The 15,092-nt window shown below is 39.6% G+C and overlaps 1 protein-coding gene and 1 long non-coding RNA gene across 5 annotated transcripts in view; one reads left to right on the forward strand and one right to left on the reverse strand.

The window, feature by feature from the left end:
- Positions 1–3,989, forward strand: part of LOC127577843 (uncharacterized) — a 43,257-nt gene extending 39,268 nt beyond the window's left edge. The window contains exons 2-3 of the long non-coding RNA XR_007957446.1: positions 2,501–2,658; positions 3,756–3,989. This is a non-coding gene — a long non-coding RNA (uncharacterized LOC127577843). The remainder of the gene's footprint in view (positions 1–2,500; positions 2,659–3,755) is intronic.
- LOC127577840 (oxysterol-binding protein-related protein 5-like) overlaps positions 1–15,092 on the reverse strand; it is a 101,818-nt gene that overhangs the window by 17,141 nt on the left and 69,585 nt on the right. For all 4 annotated transcript variants that reach the window (XM_052029443.1, XM_052029444.1, XM_052029445.1 and 1 more), the window contains exons 7-17: positions 14,832–14,916; positions 13,670–13,841; positions 8,406–8,634; positions 7,848–8,032; positions 5,788–5,869; positions 4,893–4,991; positions 4,225–4,321; positions 3,060–3,158; positions 2,426–2,523; positions 1,965–2,054; positions 600–736 (exon numbers count right to left, since the gene is read on the reverse strand). In XM_052029443.1, coding sequence (XP_051885403.1) covers positions 600–736; positions 1,965–2,054; positions 2,426–2,523; positions 3,060–3,158; positions 4,225–4,321; positions 4,893–4,991; positions 5,788–5,869; positions 7,848–8,032; positions 8,406–8,634; positions 13,670–13,841; positions 14,832–14,916 — 1,373 coding nt within the window. The remainder of the gene's footprint in view (positions 1–599; positions 737–1,964; positions 2,055–2,425; positions 2,524–3,059; positions 3,159–4,224; positions 4,322–4,892; positions 4,992–5,787; positions 5,870–7,847; positions 8,033–8,405; positions 8,635–13,669; positions 13,842–14,831; positions 14,917–15,092) is intronic.

Below are 15,092 nucleotides of genomic sequence, written 5' to 3' on the forward strand. Positions count from 1 at the left end.
GTATCAAATGTCTCAGTGGAGATCTGCTTATCTTGGGTAGTACGAAATATAGCTGCAGGAGCAAAGTCAAACACACAGTTGCCGCTTATCTCATCTCTCAGAAACACCTCTATTTCACTCATAACTAATTAATTTTAAATGCATGATGATACAGATCCATCTACAACACCATCCAATTAACACTGAAGATATTTTTGACCAGTTAATCTGGTTTTGGTTGTGGTGGTTAAAAGAATGTTGCCCTGAACACTGGAACTGTGCACCAGAATAGATAAAAATATTCTTATAATTAATATCATTCTCAGGGAAGGTACTTAAATATCATAACACCCCAAACCCCGCAATAGGTCTTAAACTCAACTTTGACTCGATGATAAGACAAAGCTGACCAGATATAAACATCAAGAATGAAACTGATTTGATACTATGGGTTCAGACCTGCTGAATGATTCCAGTATGATGAAATAAAAGGTCGAAGGGAGTTCCTGCAGCCAATTTAAGAACTCATTTTATAATTTCTATGGCAAGTTCACCTTGTAGCAAATATGTCTCTTCCTTTATTTAAAGCTTTGATATTATGTGTCTCCTATCTGACATACCTTTCAGATTCAAATTCACCCTGCTCCTCCAACCACACAATATGACGTACTAGACGTTGTTTCCGAATCTCACTGGTGACATTCCAGAATGTAACAGATAGTCCAGTTTTTTTCTCCTGGATATAAACCTCCTGATCCTGTTGCAGAGAAAGAAAACACTGACTAATGTGGAGAGGCTCCGACTTTGCAAAGATTATTTGGTTTCAGCACCTGCATTCTTCTTCTATTCATCAACGTTCTAATTATTAGCAAGAAAAACTCTTTCCCTGAATTTACTTTGCTTATCGAAGTAAGGGATCATACAGAATATATCAAGCATCCTTATGCATGGGTTACACAAAGAAAATGTTAAATACTGATCCAATAACTAGATACTGCAAACTGATTTTTACAATTCCACATCAAGAACTGATGGAGTAGATACAGAATTGGTTTGATGCAAATAAAGATCTTTCTAACAATCCCATCAGGAAAGTCCATTTCAGGTATGGTACATGTTGGTTGCAAAATAAAACGCACTAAACATTTTCCCAGTATGTTCTCTAGTATGGTCCAGTCACTTCCTATTTCCCACCTTGGCATTCTCACTCAGTGTAATATTCAGTTTTAGTTCTATATTTAGATTTTTGTAGCAGCTGTCTCCTGACTACCTGAAATTAAATGAACACTGATCAAACTCATTTCACATTGGATCCAAAAGAGCAATGAACTTCTAATTGATTGGTATCAGAGGTGAGTTGACACGATTTTTTTTTGGGGGGGGGGGGGGGAATGAAGAAACATTCAAGATATTCATGCAGTCTACCTCTTTCTTGGTTGAGTATATAAGCCACAAAATGCAGATATGCAAGGGATTTGTTCTTTAGCTATGGGATTCCTGTAAGCAGATGCCAAAAAGTAAATTGTGGCTCTTGTAATGATCCAATGGTAAAGACACTGTTGTTGTGGTAGTAAGTTAACTTGTCTGGAAGATCCCCAGTCACTGTGCTGAATTAGCCGACTTCTTCAGGACTGCAACTAGCACACCACAAGTTGATTCAGTGGCCAGCACTCAAAGATACAAACCAGAGTCCTACAGCACAGAAACCAGGCCTTCCAGCCCACCATGTCCATACCATCAAATACCCATCTGTACTGAACTTTTTTTACCAGCACTGTGGATAAGGATTGAGCATAATGTTAATCTCATCTGTGATGCTTCCACAATTCAGTACTCTGCTAACACTAACAATCTAGTTTCACAATGGAAGAAGTGCCCATTCAGAAGGTTCTGGAGATGGATGGGGAAATTTTGGTAAACAGAAAAGCCACTGAAAGCAAAGAATTGATTTCAAAATCAGGTTCAGAGTTGATATAGGAACTTACCCAGTGCCCTTGAAGTGTGGCCTGTATTTCCTCACCCAGTGATATCTTCCCTGTGATCTGATTCACACTGTCATTGCTTCCAAGGAAAGGCTGCCAGCAAACATGAAATAATTACAATTGGAATTGCACAATTCTGTGAAGCTTGGTAAATTTTCAGCCAGCAATCAAACTATTTACAAGTCCTGGGACACAGAAGGCAGATATGTGCAAACATTACATAGGTGTTAATCTGATGGCGCAATAACTAGTTGCAAAAAAAAACACATTTTCATTTCACTGAATCAATGAAATAACAATTCAGCATGCTCTATAACAAGCAGCTGACTTACCCTGCCAGATTACCACTTAAAGCAGATTTACTCCACTGCATATAGAGTTATCGTTTCAGTTGCATACAGACGTTTCAGTTTGTAATCACCCTGATATAACTGTGCAGGAGCAGTAGGCAAGATCTCCTTTACCTTCAGTTTGAACTCGAGCTCTGCCTTGTAATTGGTTGTCTCACACTCGATGGTTATCTTCCCCCCCATTTCCAGGGTCGGTGTTCCATACAAGAGTCCTGGAACAAAGAATGAATAAATACTGGCATTTCGATGGCGGCAGTGTTAACTTAATTTGCTTTCTGTCAGTGGATACAGACAGAGAGTAGTGCTAACTTCGTGCCCCTGGGAATCTCGTGCATTGCACAAGGCAGGTAATATAAAGGACTTAACCCCTTATCTACTGCAATGATACAAATGTAATAGTTATTCAAAGTAAAAATAAATATGCAGCAGTATGAGATTTAGTGTCTGCATAAAATGGTGTAAAAATATCAGAACCCTTTTCCAAGACACTAAAATGTGCACAGTTTTTATCAGTGTAGTCAGGCTGAGGGAAGACTGAGCAAAATTATTGCCTGAATGGATAACACAATGACAATGGGACAAAACACACTGCATCAGAAATACAGGTGTATGCATATACACATACAAACACACAGAGCAGAGACAAGTTCAAGTGACCCAAAGGATTTCCCTTGGAAACATCCAGTTCTGTACAGCATTGCTGACCAGAAATTAAAGAGGCAAAAAATACTCAGCAACAGATCTATACCTTTACAGTGTGCATATGGCATGGTGACGATATAGTCTTCATTTCTATTGAGAAACCGAAGTTGTGCTTGCCCATCCAATATGGCAGAAAGTGAGTTCCCTGCAAGGGAGAAATTAAGATGATCTTGGAGAAAGCAGCATTTAAGTCTGTATGATCTAAACTGAACTTAAACTCTGGTAGAACAATACACCATGTTTAAGAATGTGTTACAGCATTTTGTCAAGACATTTACATAAGTTAGTACCCTATTTGCCAATAATGTATCTGAGCTTTCAAAATATTCATGTAAACAGTCAGACTGAAAGCACATCACTGGTGGGCATTAGAAGATTTTACATTTGAGATACTCGGTGTCAGCATCAGATCAGGAACATTAAAGATGAGAAGCAGATTAAATACATCTTTACACTGGAAAAGAAAGACTTCCTTTTTTTTTCACCTCTCACAACCTCAGGATATCTTCAATATGATTTACAGCCAATGAAGTAAAACTAAGCGGCCCAACCTGTTCAACCTGAAGTTCATAATCATTACTGTAAATTAATTTTTCCCTGTTCTGTGTGATTGCTATTTGACATTGAAATTTAATGACTTGGAACACGTTTCTAATGAAGAGATAATTCCTCATAACTAAGGGTTTGAGAATTGAAGCTATAATAACGCATCATTTCTGATCTGCTCTTCTTTTACATTTAGCTGTGTAGAACTACTCCTCCCCGTTATCCCCATGTCTGCGTGGGTTTCTTCCAGGTGCTCCAGTTTCCTCCCACATTCCAAAGACGTACGGGTTAGGAAGTTGTGGGCATGCTATGTTGGCGCCGGAAGCGTGGCGACACTTGCGGGCTGCCTCCAGAACACTCTACGCAAAAGATGTATTTCACTGTGTGTTTCGACGTACATGTGACTAATAAAGATATCTTATCTTATATCCTTAAAGCCAATAATGAAAAGAAATTTTCACCTACAAGTGAAGTTCAGATTGTAACCGAGATTGTTAGTTGCATTCAGGTTGACCACTAATACCATTATCCACCCCTACTGCCTGGGAAACACTCTGTATAGCCTGACAAAGACTCCTTTCCCCAACCCTTCTCCCTCATGTTTCTCTCCTGATATAAACTGGAATATTTTGTTTGAATATTGTGATAGCAAAAAAATTTCTTACCATAAAACTTGGAGCGGGCCAGGATAGAACCAGTGATACAGAAATTGTCCTTCCTGTTACTAATGTAAAAGGCAGAAACCGGAGGATGATGGGATACCTATGTCAGAGCAGAACACAGTAAGTCTGGGACTTTGTGACCAGCTGGAAAACCTTCCCAAATGCAAGGACTCACACAGGGCGAGCTCGAGCCCAACACTCCCTATCTCAAACCATGCAGCACACTCATCTTGCACCCCTACTAACACTTATCTTGGCATATTTGTTCCTTTCTGCAATCTGTTCGATGTCACTCTCTCCCTTCTCCCTGCCTTGCCAACAACAATGCATATTTGAAACTACTTCAGACATTTTAGTGACCTATACTTGGCTTCATCTCTATCCACCTTTATTAAAAACACATATCGATGATGCACTTTATACAGAATACCCTTAAACACCTGTCTGGTATCTCTTTCAGACAGACAAATCCTAATTGTCTAGTATTCCTCTCAGAGAAGATGTTTTAGTGATTCAAATTACTTGAAATTTTATCTTCCAGAAATTAGTTAGTATGATGGAAGCAAGAAATAAGCAAAAATATAAGAGTATCCAAAATCAGGCTGGGTATCGACTTTACACACATTTCATGGAGAAGGATGTACCATATGTTAAAATGAAATGAGGTTTACCTGCTCTGCTATGTAGAAGGTACGGCTGTCAGTTTTAGGATGGTACCAGTAGCAACGAAATGTTTCTCCCAAGATTGGATTATATGGTTTTTTCAAACCCTGACATAAAGAAGAAAGGAAATGAAACCATCCATCATCCCAGTCTGAGTGACTTGTACTCCAAAGGCAGTAAATCTGGGTTAATTTTGAAGTCAGACTCAGCAGTGGAGGTAATGTATTGGCCACAAGGAACCCAATCAGTTTGAATCTGATGACCAGAATTGACAAATTACAAAGTAACTACTTTCTCTCCTCTGTCTCCTCTGTCAAGTGCAGAGAAACACTAGTGATTTGTTATAAAACACCTTAAAATGGCATTAAGCAGACATCCTTTTTCTTAAATTACAATTGTTCTGAGCTTAGGAAATCTGTGTGCAGGTATGAATCAAATGCCTCAGTCAATAAAATGCCCAATTTATTTAACTGAGTTGTGTTGCAGCAATGAACAATGCTGGGGTGTAAAATAACAAATTTGAGCATATCTGGTGCACAACTGGTTTAATCATTTAACTATTACTAGGATTACCTCAATAAGGTCATTTTCTTCCACCTTTGAAACACTGATCACTTCCCAACTTAAATTCACTGCTGCAAGAACTCAACCATGGCTTTATTTACTCCAAAGTCCTCCCTTTCAACTTAAATTCAAGTCAAAATCTTTGGCATGTACATGGTGTCATCTGTGTATGAAATAAAATCAAGCATCTGTGATTATGAATCCCATTGATCCGTGAATTTCCAGGGCCAGCATCTCCAAACAGCATTATCACACTGGACTTCAATTCACTAGGCTCGTAACCCACTATCCTCCCCACAGCCTCTCTCTCCTGGTGTTGCCCCATATCACCAGCCTTACCTTTGGTTTTTTGTAAAAGCCAGATAGATACCATCGCACCACCTGTTTCATGCGACTGTAGGCATTCTCTTCCAGAGCAGCTCTAGTGGAAAAATAAAGAACAAATATCAAAGCTCCAACTGCAGGTTATATAGGTCAAGATTCAACATATTAGTTCATAGTCTGTCCATCTCGGGGATCTTCCCTGATCTTGAAGGATTCAAATTATCTTCAAGTGTTTTAAGCCATTGTTCAAAAAGTTTGTGCCATCTATTGTCCCACCTCCCCACGCCCCCCCGCCCAATTCATTATGATGAAGCTCAGTCCCATCTTGCCTTCTGCATTGAAGTTGCTGGTCCTCATCCCATCTCCACTTCCACATTCACATTACTGGTACCAACATTATCCCCTCTATTGATTCTGTTGATCCATACTCCCAACTCTGCAGCTCCATGATCCCACGTGTTGGTCCTTAATTCCTTTCCTCTGCTTATTCCCAATCCTATCCTCCTAACACAGATACTGCTAACAGTGATTTCACCCCACTTATCCTCCCAGCTTCCCATGTGTTAGTTCCTGATCCTTCCATCTGCTTTAAGAAGACCACTATCATCCCAGTACCTAAGAAAAACAAGGTAATGCGCCTTAATGACTACCACCTAGTGGCTCTGACATCCACCATCATGAAGTGTTTCGAGAGGCTGGTCATGGCACGCATTAACTCCAGCCTCCCAGAAAACCTTGGAATGTCCCCTTTGATACTCACTAACTTTTATCGATGCACCATAGAAAGCATCCTGTCTAGATGATCATGGCTTGGTATGGCAACTGCTTTGCCCATGACCACAAGAAACTGCAGAGAGTTGTTGACACAGCTCAGCACATCACGGAAACCGGCCTCCCCTCCACGAACTCTGTCTATACTTCTCACTGCCTCGGTAAAACAGCCAGCATAATCAAAGACCCCACCCACTCCAGACATTCTTTCTTCTCCCCTCTCCCATCAGGCAGGAGATACACAAGCCTGAAAGCACATACCACCATGCTCAAGGACAGCTTTTATCCCGCTATTATAAGACTATTGAAAAGTTTTCGAGTACAATAAGATGGACTCTTGACCTCACAATCTACCTCGTTATGACCTTGCACCTTATTGCCTACCTGCACTGCATTTTCTCCGAAGCTATGACACTTTACTCTGTATTGTTTTACCTTGTACTACCTCATTGCATCTCCGTGTAATGAATTGATCTGTATGAAAGGTATACAAGACAAGTTTTTCGACTGTACTTCAGTACAAGTGACAATAATAAACCAATTCCAATTCTGCACAGACTGTACTGGAGATCACAAATGAACCCAGGTTTCTGGAGCTATGAGGCAATAGCACTACCTGCACCAACCACATAAAGTTTTGTTTGCTGCAGTAGTGGTAGCTAATTGCAAGATTACCATCATCATCATGTTGGATATCCCATTTGAGTCTGGATTGATTGCAACAGGTAGTTGTTGCAGTGAAGTCTGTTTAAACCCAACTATACATTATACAGGGATTGATGCATCTCCTTCCCTGTGCGCTGTGGTTAATGTTTCCTTTTTCTCATTTCAATTAGTAAGCATGTTCCCACTGATGAACACTGACTTACTGAGGAACAATTCTAAGACAGAAGGTTTAAAAATCCATATTTGAAGGATATTTTTGGCAGCTGGATGTCTTCAAGAGGCCCATTGTAAACTGTCTCATAAACGTAATGTCTCTGGAAACCTTGCTACCACGGTGACAGATCACCGCAGTCTTCCAATCGGCTCAGGAGAATCAACCTTATTTTCAGGTTCAGCCTTACGTGATGCACCACGCAGTCCAAAGTATAATGCTTGAATGTATTATCCAAGAATCTCTTAAATTATGATAAATCAACAAAGTGGTATCATATAGTATAACACGTCTGCTCGCATATATTGGCTGCAATGATCACCAAATACAACATCACCTGAAGCATTGACATTTCTGCAACTGAGATCATTGATGCTGATGCAGGATTAGAGAAATTTTGCTTATAGGAAATAAAAAGGTGACTTACTGGGAGAGGAGATCAGAATGATAGTAGTAGTCAGACAACTTGTCCAGAAATGAGCGAGGCTCCAGGATAAAAGTTGGCAGCACCACTCGGGATAAGTCCATTCCAGGTCGGAGCTGCTTCAATAGTGTCCACATCAGACTCTTGTTTTCCTCTGTCACTGTTTCAGTCTGAGTAGTTTCACCAATCTATAGACCAAAGAGAAGAAGATTTAAATTACCATCAGCAATATATGGATTTTTACCCCCAATATCAATGAAGCAAACTTCATCATTATATCTGATTTAGAAAGACCACAAATGGCTTTGTTTACAAGAGGTAATTTCAACAAGGGGTCTTATTATAGTCACGGAGGCAGAACATGGCTCAACTATGAAGGCCTTTGCAGTTCACCAACCTGTCAACATCAGTATCCTTAATCAAAGCAGGAGAATAGCAGTTTGGCAAAGGTACCAGAGGGTAGTCAACAGCCATGAAATGGTAATAGTTCTCGGAAAGAAACAGTATGCATTTTTAAATTTAAATTGAGCAAAACAAAAGTCTCTATTTAATTAATCTTACTTCTCCAAACTCCTCTGAACTTTCTGCCACATAAGTTGATTCCAAAAAATCTTTCATGGCCATTTCTTCCTGGATTTCAGACAGATCTGTGTCACTTTCCTCACTCCTGCTGCTCTTGTCATTTGTGCCATTCTCTAGATCTTCAAGATGAGAATCATTCTCTTGGTTCATTTTGTAGGAGTATATATCAGCTTCTTTGTAGTAATCATGGTTTACAAACTCGACATCGCTTAAACATAAGATGAGAGAAAAATCTAAAATTAACAAATAGAGTTAAAAGAATGGTAAAACTCCACAATTGCACTTCAGTGAGGCTTTTGAAAGAAGAAATTAGAAAATTTAAGTTTAGGGAGGATGTTTCAATGGCAAGACCAGCATTTAATATCAGTCCCCAAATTACCCTTGAGATGGTAGTAATGAACTGACATTTGGACTGCTGCAGCCTTTTAGTGAAGATACACCCACAGTATCGTGACTTCGGGAGATCCCAGGATTTGGACCAGTGAAAATAAAAGAATGGTGATGCATTTCCATGTCAGAATGGTGTGCAACTTGCAGGGGAAGTGTTCTTTCACCTGTACTTCGTGGCAAGGTTGGAGAGGTCAAATCTCTTTGAGATGATGTGGAAGAACCCTTGGCTAGTTGCTGCCATGCATTTTGTAGATAAAAACACTATCCTTTCAGTGTGTACTATGTGGAGAGAATGGTGAACAAGATGCCAGTCAGGGGAGCTGTCTCATCTTGGAAGAGTAATATTGGAGTAGCATCACATCCTGACATGCAGATTATAAAAAGACTAAGAGGAGTCAGGTGGTGAGCCACTCGGCACAGACTCTGGCCTGTTTTTGTAACCATCAAAGCTTCTGATGAATGATGAATTCAGAATGTTGATGGTTGGAGATTTGGTAATGGAAATGATGTCGAATATCATGATGGTGATGGTTCAATCCTCTCATATTACAAGTGGTTACTACCTGGCATATGCAACTCACAAATGGTTTCTGTCAATTATCAATACATGCCTGAATGTCATCCATGTCTTGCTGTACACAGGTTTGGACTGCTTCATTTTCTGAGGAGTTGTGAAATAAACTGAACATTGTGCAATCAACATCAAACAACCCACTTCTACCTAATGACATTCATTGATGAAGCAGCTGAAAATGGTCAGATCTAAGTAACAGCACAATGGAACACGTGCAGCAATGTTCCTGGGCTAAGATGACTGACTTACAACCATCAACAACTACTTTGTATAGCATGAAAGCTGAGACACTTACAGAAAGATTATAAAAAGACTAAAAAAAAATGGATGGGTTGTTAGTCATGTGGTAAGGAAGGTGTGCAGGCTGGCGATGTTAAATGTGGTGGATAGAATATGGGATTTGAAGCTCGCCACAGGATGAATAAGATACCAACTCAGTGAGATATCAATCTGCTTCAGCCAATGTGCAGGGAGGAGGATGGAATGAAGAATGACAAAAAAAAGCAAGATTTATGACTTCCCAGTATTCAACTGCAAAATTTTCTCATCTAATGTCAGACAATGTGTGTTTGACACTGCAGAGATGGTAATGGAGTCAAAAGGCATTGCAATTATAGAACTGTGGATATTTACAGCACAGAATGAGCTATTATCCCTTCCTGTCAGTGCTGGGCCTTTGTTAGCACAATTCATAACTGTCATTCCTAATCATCACCATCCTAATATTAGCATTCATATGACACAAAGAGACAGCATGTAAATGAGGAAACGGAGGGGGTCCAAGACAGGATAGGAGAAGTAAACTGTCAGAGATGTACATACTGTGTAGGAGAGATAGCAGTAGAGCCATGTAATGCAACTGAACAACAGTGGAGTGATAGTGCAACAGAAACATATAATTGACCATATTAAACACCGTGGAAAAGTAAAAGAGTTGCACAGCTCCAGCACATGGGACATTGTTTGTGAATTTCACTGGGACTGGCTCATTATCACGAGGGCAGAAATAAGGTTGAAGAGAACTGGAGTCAGACTTTGAAAGGTGGACCAGATTAGAAACAAAATGTGTCATGGAGTGACAGAGCACAGAAAAAGGACCTTCAGCTCACCATGTCCATGCTGACTATCAAGTACCCAGCTATACCTATCCCATTTTCCAGCAATCGATCTTTGGCTTCTAATGACTTCGTGGTTTGAGTGTTCATTTACATACTTTCAAATTTTATAACAGCCTCTGCCTTCATCATCCCCTCAGGCAGTGCATTTGATATTGTGACTGGAGCCAAATGGGTTTAGGGAAGGCAATGGTGGTTTTCAAAAATAAATGCTCATAGGTTGGATAAGAGTCTCTTCAATAATCAAAAAGAGAGATAGTTGAATGATCATAAAACTGTGCACAGTGCACAATGAGAAAGGTGAGAGAAAAGAAGAACATCTGCAAAATGATCAGGAATCAGGACTTAGGTAAACTACAGATTGGGATGATCAGGAGTAAAGCAGCAGAGGTGGCATAATTTATAGTTCAAGGCAACTTCTTGCATGGTCTTACTTTTGGAAATAAAGAAATCCAAGAGCTCCTAGCACTTGGAATTGTTAATGAAACTGGTCATTGTCTTCCTGGGCCCTATGAAATCCTTTGAGCTAAATGATGTATGGAGAGTTTAGTACCTTTAGCTCTTCCATATTTCTGCCAATTTCTCCCGTTCATATTCTACAAAATTCCATTTTGTTCTGGAACTTTTCTATTCAACTTTTACTTTTGTACTGCCTTTTACAGTGTGTGATACTTAAGACTCCTAGGCAATTGGCGACTGATTCAGTTGCCAGAATGATAGTCACGCATGTACTGTGCAACCTCATGGTTAAATTTAGGAGTGAGCACTCTGCACGCATTGCCTTTAGTGTTCTCAATTTCAGCTACAGTTGCATGCAAAAGTTTGGGCACCCCTGGTCAAAATTTCTGTTACTGTGAATAGCTAAGCGAGTAAAAGGATGACCTGATTTCCAAAACGCATAAAGTTAAAGATGACACATTTCTTTAGTATTTTAAGCAAGATTACTTTTTTATTTCCATTTTTTACAGTTTCAAAATAACAGAAAAGAAAAAGGGCCCCGAAGCAAAAGTTTGGGCACCCTGCATGGTCAGTACCTAGTAACACCCCCTTTGGCAAATATCACAGCTTGTAAACGCTTTCTGCAGCCAGCTAAGAGTCTTTCAATTCTTGTTTGAGGGATTTTCGCATTCTTCCTTGCAAAAGGCTTCTAGTTCTGTGAGATTCTTGGGCCGTCATGCATGCACTGCTCCTTTGAGGCCTATCCACAGATTTTCGATGATGTTTAGGTCGGGCGACTGTGAGGGCCATGGCAAAACCTTCAGCTTGTGCCTCGCATTAGTCCATTGTGGATTTTGAGGTATGTTTGGGATCGTTATCCTGTCGTAGAAGCCATCCTCTTTTCATATTCAGCTTTTTTTTTCCCCACAGACAGTGTGATGTTTGCTTCCAGAATTTGCTGGTATTTAATTTAATTTAATTCATTCTTCCCTCTACTAGTGAAATGTTCCCTGTGCCACTGGCTGCAGCACAAGCCCAAAGCATGATCAATCCACCCCCGTGCTTAACAGTTGGAGAGGTGTTCTTTTCATGAAATTCTGCACCTTTTTTTCTCCAAACATACCTTTGCTCATTGCGGCCAAAAAGTTCTATTTTAACTTCATCAGTCCACAGGACTTGTTTCCAAAATGCATCAGGCTTGTTTAGATGTTCCTTTGCAAACTTCTGACGCTGAATTTTGTGGTAAGGACGCAGGATAGTTGGAGAAAAAAGGGTGCAGAATTTCATGAAAAGAACACCTCTCCAACTGTTAAGCACGGGGGTGGATTGATCATGCTTTGGGCTTGTGTTGCAGCCAGTGGCACGGGGAACATTTCACTGCTAGGGGGAAGAATGAATTCAATTAAATACCAGCAAATTCTGGAAGCAAACATCACACCATCTGTAAAAAAAAAGCTGAAGATGAAAAGACGATGGCTTCTCCAACAGGATAACTATCCTGAACACCTCAAAATTCATAATGGACTACCTCAAGAGGCACAAGCTGAAGGTTTTGCCATGGCCCTCACAGTCCCACGACCTAAACATCATCGAAAATCTGTGGATAGACCTCAAAGGAGCAGTGCATGCAAGACAGCCCAAGAATCTCACAGAACTAGAAGGCATTTGCAAGGAAGAATGGGCGAACATCCCCCAAACAAGAATTGAAAGACTCTTAGCTGGCTGCAGAAAGCATTTACAAGCTGTGATACTTGCCAAAGGGGGTGTTACTAAGTACTGACCATGCAGGGTGCCCAAATTTCAGGCCCTTTTCCTTTTTTGTTATTTTGAAACTGTAAAAGATGGAAATAAAAAAGTAATCTTGCTTAAAATATTAAAGAAATGTGTCATCTTTAACTTTATGCCTTTTGGAAATCAGGTCATCTTATACTCACTTAGCTATTCACAGTAACAGAAATTTTGACCGGGGTGCCCAAACTTTTGCATGCCACTGTATATTGGGTTTAATTCCAGGCACTCATTTTAGGAGGAGGAACTGGACTGTGCACAAGTCCATTGAAATCCGTAGTTATTTTATGCCGGCAATTTGTTCCCCATTGGTCTATAGTATCCACCAGTCACGTTTAAATGTCCAATGCCACCCACACATGCTGTACGTGAACCGTACCCACTACCCATCCATTACCTACATCATCCAGTGCACTTCCTGATCTGTAGCTTAGTGTCAACCATACTTCTGTTGGTAGTAATTTCACCTCAGAAGGTTCTGGATTTTCTCACTTCACAGTGTTAAGCACAAAAATCTACCTGTGCTGTGCTAAGGAAGCTGTAAATAGTATCTTTTGTAGGTGATGTTAAACAGAGCTTTGTTTATTCTCATGGCACCATGATAATTCTCACATTACTTGTTGTGAGAACTTGCTGTGCACAAATTGGCTGCCATGTTTCCTATATTATGACAGATGCTATACTTGAAATGTATTCACAGGTTTTAAAGTGCTTTGAGATGTCATCAAAGAGATGTGAAAGCCAGCATAGACATCCAAGTCTTTTCTATACTGATTACGAGCATCAGCAGCAGATCCACATACTTGAGTGACTGAATGGATTCTTGGGACAGCATACTTCCTGTCCCATTCTTGCAGCTTAGATATACATGGAAAATATTCACCCAGTGCACTTCTGTGAAATATGTCTATAGGAGAGCTGTTCATCTGTGTACCTACTGGGAGAGCTCCTGATGAGTGGGACTGAAGCCTTGTATCAGACCAGGTAGTCCTGGGTGAGTTGCATCCATTGAGTTGTTCAAATCACCATCCTTGCCATCTTTAATTGTGCCACGTTTAAGAAGACTTGAACATCGTAGAGCTAATTCAAGAGCATCCATCCAACATCGACCTGACAGCCAAAAATTATCAGAAGAAAGTCAGGGAATATACATGAATGATACATGCAGGAATATGAATCAGGAAATGAACCAGCTATTATTATTTGTCATAAGTACACAGAGGATTATAGATCCAACTGGAAACTGGAATAGCACATTAAGTAAACAGCTGAAAGGTATACATCTCCAGAGGATGGAAACAAGGAAACAATTAGCTCCTAGGGATTTGTCAATCTACAGAGAAGTTATTTTCTCTGATATTGTTTTTCCTGTTCTAACTATTCAGTTCTGGTCATTGATTCATTATTAGTTTCCCTGGAATGTTAATGTTCATTATCCTCTCTACTATGTTCTGAATAAATACAAAATAATTATTCAATTTCTTCCATTTCTTAAGAAAAATATCAAATTACCACTGACTGTACTTGTTCTTATAAAAATGTGTGGTAATTTTTACATTTTGCAAGTTTGTTTTCATATCTTTTTTAAGATCTTAGTATTACTCTTGATTGGTGATATTTATATCTTTCCCAGCCCCTTAGTCTGACACTATTCTACGCACTTTTGAATGTTCTTAAATGTTATATTACTTCACATCTATTACATTAATACCACATCATCAACTTGGATTTGAAAACAATGGGTATGTTTTTGAAGAAAAAAAATTAGAAGTAAATGGTGAAAAAAAAGGTAGTGTTTATAGTATTATTACACAAAGTTAATGACCCAAGTAGTCCCTTCTTCATACTGTTGTATGGATCAAATGAACATAAGTATAAATACCAATTAGATCTTTGAATACTCTGAAGATGTGATTCCTTCCAATTAAAAACACACCCCTCAATTATGCAGTCCCAGATTTCTCAGAGTTGCACAATATCATCATTCCAGAGTATATAGCTTTCCTTCCAACAGGGCAAATTAATTCTCCTCATTTTTACTCTAACCCTTGGTATACCTTCATAAATTTTCACAGACAGAAGCAGCCAAGACAATCTCACCATCTGACTCAGAGGCAGCTCGGAAGATCAGGTAACTACTGGGAAGAGGCTGTGTTATCGATCCCACATTCTCACCTTTTGGACCCTGGGAAAAACAATGCCATTACGTTACGGGTAAAGAAGGTTGGGTGACATTTTGTAGTAGGTTGACCACTAACATTAGCTGGTATTGAATTTTCTTGAGGCAAGGAGGTTGTGCATTGTTAGAAGCATAATTTCCTTCAGAAGTACATATCCCATCTGAGGATATGTACTTCTGAA

This window comes from Pristis pectinata, chromosome 14 (assembly GCF_009764475.1).
Source record: "Pristis pectinata isolate sPriPec2 chromosome 14, sPriPec2.1.pri, whole genome shotgun sequence".
Taxonomy (NCBI): Eukaryota; Metazoa; Chordata; class Chondrichthyes; order Rhinopristiformes; family Pristidae; genus Pristis; species Pristis pectinata.